This window comes from Lepisosteus oculatus, chromosome 7 (genome assembly GCF_040954835.1).
Source record: "Lepisosteus oculatus isolate fLepOcu1 chromosome 7, fLepOcu1.hap2, whole genome shotgun sequence".
NCBI classification, from domain to species: domain Eukaryota; kingdom Metazoa; phylum Chordata; class Actinopteri; order Semionotiformes; family Lepisosteidae; genus Lepisosteus; species Lepisosteus oculatus.
This window is the reverse complement of record NC_090702.1, coordinates 55,293,570-55,299,569: the sequence shown is the minus strand read 5'-3', so window position 1 is coordinate 55,299,569 and position 6,000 is coordinate 55,293,570. Positions and strand designations below refer to the sequence as shown.

At 43.7% G+C, this 6,000-nt stretch overlaps 1 protein-coding gene across 2 annotated transcripts in view; it reads right to left on the bottom strand.

The window, feature by feature from the left end:
- Nucleotides 1-401: 401 nt before the first annotated feature.
- The window catches only part of apaf1 (apoptotic peptidase activating factor 1), a 75,936-nt gene continuing 70,337 nt past the window's right edge, over nt 402-6,000 (bottom strand). For both annotated transcript variants that reach the window (XM_015351932.2, XM_006633059.3), the window contains one exon: nt 402-2,258. In XM_015351932.2, the coding sequence (XP_015207418.2) occupies nt 2,112-2,258 (147 nt within the window). In that variant the 3' untranslated portion in view covers nt 402-2,111. The remainder of the gene's footprint in view (nt 2,259-6,000) is intronic.

Genomic DNA, 6,000 nt, shown 5'->3' with positions numbered 1-6,000 from the left:
GGAGCAGAGAAAGCAACACAAGACATGGAAGCAAAAATGTAAGTTTTTTTTCCCCGTCAGACTTGCAATAAGGGACTGCTGAAGTTACCGGACTGCCAGCTAGAGCTCAAAAGAAGAGCTAGGCTTTTATTTTGTTGTTGTTGAAAGGGAATGTTTTCACATGTAAGAACCCTGGGGCACACTACCAGAAACAGGGATCGCTCACGGTTTGAGAGAGTCCTTCCAGGTAAACCCATACTGTATAGCCATAACTGAATTCATATCAGCACTCTGAGGTGTGCAAGTACTTTCCTGAATGCCCTCTTTCTTTGCTGGAAATTGGTGTCGTGGCACACTGGATACAATTAATTTATAAAAGACAATAACTGTTTCTGCAATACTATACACACACACACACCTCACAGAATATCACATGTAATTTATTGGCACAAGGTCAAAAATCACACAAATCAGGGATGTATCACTTTAGATAAAAATGAGTTTACAAAGTTCAAACAATAAGGCATTAACGTAAATTGCAATGTTGCATGTAGTGACAGCAGTACAAGTAGGAAGGCAAATTTTCTGTACTAATTAATGCTATGACATTAGAATGCCCTTCTGGTACTGTCTTGACAAGTATTATGCAGGCATTGTATAGGTTTTTTAATGAAATATTTTCATCATGGGAAATGTGAGAAACGGAAAAGAATATCTCAAGTTTTTTAGTTTTTTTAGTTCTTCTTCTAGAAAAAATGGAAATAGCTCACAACAAACCCACGCAGATGCAAAAATCTTTTTAAAAAGTAATTTGTTCATCAAGAATTGATAGTATGAAACTGTACCCATTTATCAAGTAGTCTTTATCAAATAGAAATCGTGATTTTTTCCCCAAATAAGACAACTACTGTAAGTTCAAACCTTTTGTATAAAAATCAATGTGCTACATAGTTCATTTTATAAAAAGCTTTTACTGCCTTTCAACTGTAGGAGCCAGGTGGGACTGGGATGTGTTCACAGTGGATCGGTACCAAAGTGGTTCTGGCTACAGCAATTCTCTCAAGTGCCAGGGGCTGCCAGCTCCCTCCTTCCCTGATCCTGTGCCCAGCTGGAGAAAGCTGGAATGTCCCCAGCGTCTCGGGCTCAGGAAGCTCAGAACCTGCCACGCAAACTGGACCGAAACGAAAAACAGCCCCAACATGCCCGCCAATCAACACATAGCGCACTCTGACCCACAGGGGCTTGAGGGGGGGCTCATGGCTGGGAAGGGAAATGGAAGGAAGCCACAGCGGCCTGCTGTGCATCGGACCCCCGAGGCCAGCGTGCTCCAGAGCCTGTGAGCAGGTGGACTGTCCACTGCTGTAATACATGTGCCCGCTGGACCTCTTCGCACTGCGGGGGAAAGGCTCAAAGAGATACCCCTAGATGGGCTCCTCTCATCGGCAGCTGTTCTTATGTTCTTAAGCAGAAGGACAGAATATTGTTCATTGCACCGTTTCCCTCAGGACAAGGAGCCATTCAAGGGGAAGAAAGGATTAATGCTGAAGGAAAAAAAACAGGATCATTCCCTTTAAACAGGAGCACAATGTTATTGCTTTTGACTTCAAATGATATTTTGAGCTCTTCTGAATTGCACTCTCATATAGCACTCGCAGGTGCTAAGTGAAACAACTACAGGCACCCACCGCGAGGACTAGAAAATTCATAACTGCTCTGAGTAAATATGCAGTACCTTCCCTGACAGTCTGGGGGCAGTGTTTTTTTGTTAAGGTTTTTTTGGTTCGCAAGCTACTCTTGCCCAGTGCAGATCTGGCAGTCTGTGCGAGATCTGGATAGGCAGCCGACCACTGTAAGACCGCTAGTTTGAAGAAATGACAAGGGTCATTTCCCTTCTTTGACTTTTTGTTACAGATTCTGGGTACAAAGGCCATATTGAGGTGGCAAAGAACGGTAACTCTCTTGTATCGCCTAGGCACTATTTACGTACTCATTGCTGACATCTGTAAGACAGTGCCTAGTTCTTGCATAATGCTCTTTGTTGGCAGGCTGTGCCAGTTCGTATCAGCACCATGTGTGTGTGGCCCACACGGCCCGCACAAGAGCACCCTGGCGTTAGTGTTCAGAAGCCCAGCTCACTCCACCTTCTTCAGAACGTAAAGGATCCCGATGTTGTCGATGGTCACGAAGGTCCTGAAGTCCGGAGACACGTGGATTCCCTTCAGGTTGGTCCCCGTGGTGTAGAAGGTCTGGAGCGCTCTGCCGGTCTTCACGTCCCACCACTGATAAAGACACAGAAAAGGACGGGCCGCCTGTCAGTTTCAACAGGCTGAAACGCCAGTGTTTCATTCATTCCACCGAGTCAGTGTCTCTGGGTTTTCTTCACCAGCCAAAAAGAAAATCAGGGACTCCTGAATAATTGCAGTGTAATTAAAAATGCATTTTTATTTTTAATATTTAATTCCTCCTGCCACACTCATAGGCTACATATTAAAGTAATTCTAGCGTGAAAGATGAACACAGACATAATTTACTGACGCAGGTTAACAAATTCCCTCATAATCCACTTTGTTAAAATGGAAAAAAAAATACGATCAATTGCATCAAACTTAATATTTAATATCTCTAGGAGATGGAAATTATCTTAACAATAATCAGTGACAAGATTACTACATTCTTAGATGATTGTTAATCACAGTAATGCAAATTGATTATGATTATACATTCAAGCGCAGTCTTTTCCCTTTGCTTTATTAAGCCGATTTTCATGCTGGGTGGATACATACGACAAGACATCATCTTTGAATAACTGAGGCTCAGGAGTTTTAAAAACCAATGATTCAGAGACTGATCCTCCACCCCGCAACACACACAGCAGCTCATTTGTAATGCACTGCACTCGCCAAAATAGCAATGATGCACTGAAAAGGTGCAAGATTGAAAACACTCTGCTATGGAGCCCTTTATCACAGAGCGCTGTGCAGATGAGGACTGCAGGTAACCTGCAACAGTGGACCTTGTGGACACAGCGGAGAGGGAAGGAAAAACCCCGAGTAGGAGTGAAGAAGCTTCTGGGGGGCCCAGGTCCCAGTAGGGCCCACCTTCTCTGCAGGCAATGGGTTATTGGAACATTAATTGTAATGGATGACGGGCGATGTCTGCAAAGATCGGGGCTGGGATCCTGGTGTCCTGGGTCAGTCCTTGGGGTTATCAGAGTGAAGCAGCAGGGAGTCCTGGTTCTACCATTCTGAACTGGTATCATCAGATGTTCCTCAGATTTAAGCGACATTGCGCATTGTATAGGATGATTTGCTATGCATGTAAACAAAAACTTTCAGATGTTTCAGGAATCTTAAGGGATTTCATTTAGAGACGGACCAGCTCTGCTAATTTCTATGGCAAAGAAAATGTTTACCAGTGAATTAAATTACCTTTACAAGTGCTCTTGAAGGAAGTTATTTGTAATGAAACCACCAATACAAGCCATGTTGTTATAGTCGATACCCTGGCTTCTTTCAGAAAATTCTGTATGTCACCCTTGGAGCAATTAACTACTAACTACCAAAGAGGCTAGATGGGCTGTATGACCTCCTTTGTCTGTAACTGTTCTTACTGTACATTCTAATAATAATAATAATAATAATAATAATATTTATTTACCCTATTAATGGATTTAAATCAGCATGAATAATTTCTGAACAACTCATTAACTGGGAACTGAAAATCTCTACTATTGTATAATATACTATTATAATGTATAATACTTTGGTGAAAACAAGTGACATTTTCAGCCATATTCACCGATCTAACAGCGCTGCATTTGGTGCAGCAGGCAAGCGTGGAAAAGACTTCTCTCTAGTTCAGGGGCTGCATGCTAAGCTCTCATCACACACAGCTTTCTGACACTCTGGAAGGATAAGAATACGGATCAGCCACTTACATTTCACAGAAGTGCCAGAATTATTCACTAATCCAGCTGTCTCTTGAGGCTCAGGAAGAAGAAAGCTTAGCTGTGGAACTCCAGCGCATGCCTCTGCTTAAAAAGGAGGACATGTTGCTACTTTTCTCACACTCAGGAAGAACAGATGCTTCTGACCAAGGGTTCTTTCCATTTTCCTTCTTCTAGGGATTCATGAATCACAGAACTCTTCATTCTAAAAAGATGTGCCTCATTTGCATTCGCTGGCAAACATCCTCACTTTTTTCAGCTCATGACTCCATAAAGATAGCATCCTGGTGCCTGAACGAATTTACTGGCCCGAGTTGGTTTTTTTTTTTTAAAAGCACAGCTCCAGTACAGGCTGTGGCATGTGACTGCTGTGCTCGGAGCACTTCTCTCTCACAGCCACTTCGATCACGCCGGCAGGATCACAGCTGTACGATATCACTGTCATCAATATCTCTTGGAGGTGGCTAATGAGTTCAACAGAGACAGCGCTCAAGTCTGAAGGAGGAACCCTGCCGCCCTCACGACGCTCACAGCGCAGCGCTCGCATAACTCCCCGAGAACCGCAGCTGTGCGATGTGTGGAGTGAGACAGAGGGATAAACAACAACCACTCTGAACACTGGCAGCTACATGCTTTGTCATCTTCCATGTATAGAGGCCAGCATTTAAATAAAGGTATATGCAATTAATTTGGTCTGATTTTCAAGATTATCCTGTCTCCGCTAATGTGTATCAAATTTAGAATTAACATCACTTTATTAACCCTTTACAATTTCTTGCACTAGGAATTATCTTTTCGCATACCCCAGCTTGCTCTCCATGAGACACACAGACAGGGAGAGAAGCTGGGGGTCAGAGCGCAGGGTCAGCTATTGTACGGCGCCCCTGGAGCAGTTGGGGTGAAGGGCCTTGCTCAGGGGCCCAACGGAGTAGGATTCCTCTGCCGGCTGTGGGATTTGAACCGGCAACCTTCCAGCCACGGGCGCAGATCCTGAGCCACAGGGGCACCGCTCTGCCCACCAATAAAGTAGAAAGTACACCAATAAAGAATAAAGTATAGAGAAATATTACCATGAAAGAATTCTTGCAAGGCAATCATGTTTCTGATCACCCAGTCCCTGGACCACTGGTCTCTGCCCTATACCTCAGTAACGGTACAGAATGAATTTCTTTCCAGCACATTTTAGCCTAGGCGGACCTGAAAGGAGGAAGTTTCTTGGGAGATCGTTCCTTGCAGAAAGAAGACTGAGAAACACCGATCTACAACCAATCCCACACACGCACCTCTTTACTTTTTTTCTCCCAGAAGAGATGCATTTTAAATTCGGTCATGAGAGTGTTTTTTTCTGCATCACAAATGACCTTGACTGTTTCGTGTACCTGAACTTATCTAATTAAAACAAATGAGGCAGAGTAGTGTTTTAAAGTAAAGGGGCCGATGTGTTTTACTTCTAAAGAGCAAAGTGATGCAAGCTTTTATGTTTTAAAAGCTAAATGTAACTCACGCAAAACAGGGCTATTACTGCCTTTGCATCTAGGTCGAAAGATCAATCAGTTTTTAGATATACCACTCTCATACATTATACATTACTAGCTGCTTGAAGCAGCAAAGCAGCCTTTAAAGTCTGGATCTGAGGTCACTCTGCATGAAGTCAAAGGGAATCAAGTCACTGCAATGACAGGCAGCCGTAGATGGATAAAGGACAGATTTCAGCCATCAGAACACGACCCTTTTCTGGAGCTTCTAACACACTGGAACAGCAGCGTCTACACAGATCTGGCCTGACTTCGAAAAACGCACACATTTACAAAGCCAGGACATGACACATGGTGACCTGCACCTCCTGAACAGGTGCAAACGCTGGTTTCGTGTTTGTCTTTCATTTGTTAGCTTACAAACCATTTCGGATGCACACTTCAGAAACAGACTCCCAGCACAGTGCCAACAGCGCCTTATCCTCAGCCGAGCAGGTCCCGTGTCTGCCACTGTCATGAGCCACAATTGGAGTCATCATTTAACCAACACACAAGGTGAAAGCAAGCAGTACCCTCCAGAACAGGGTTTCCAAAGTGTCT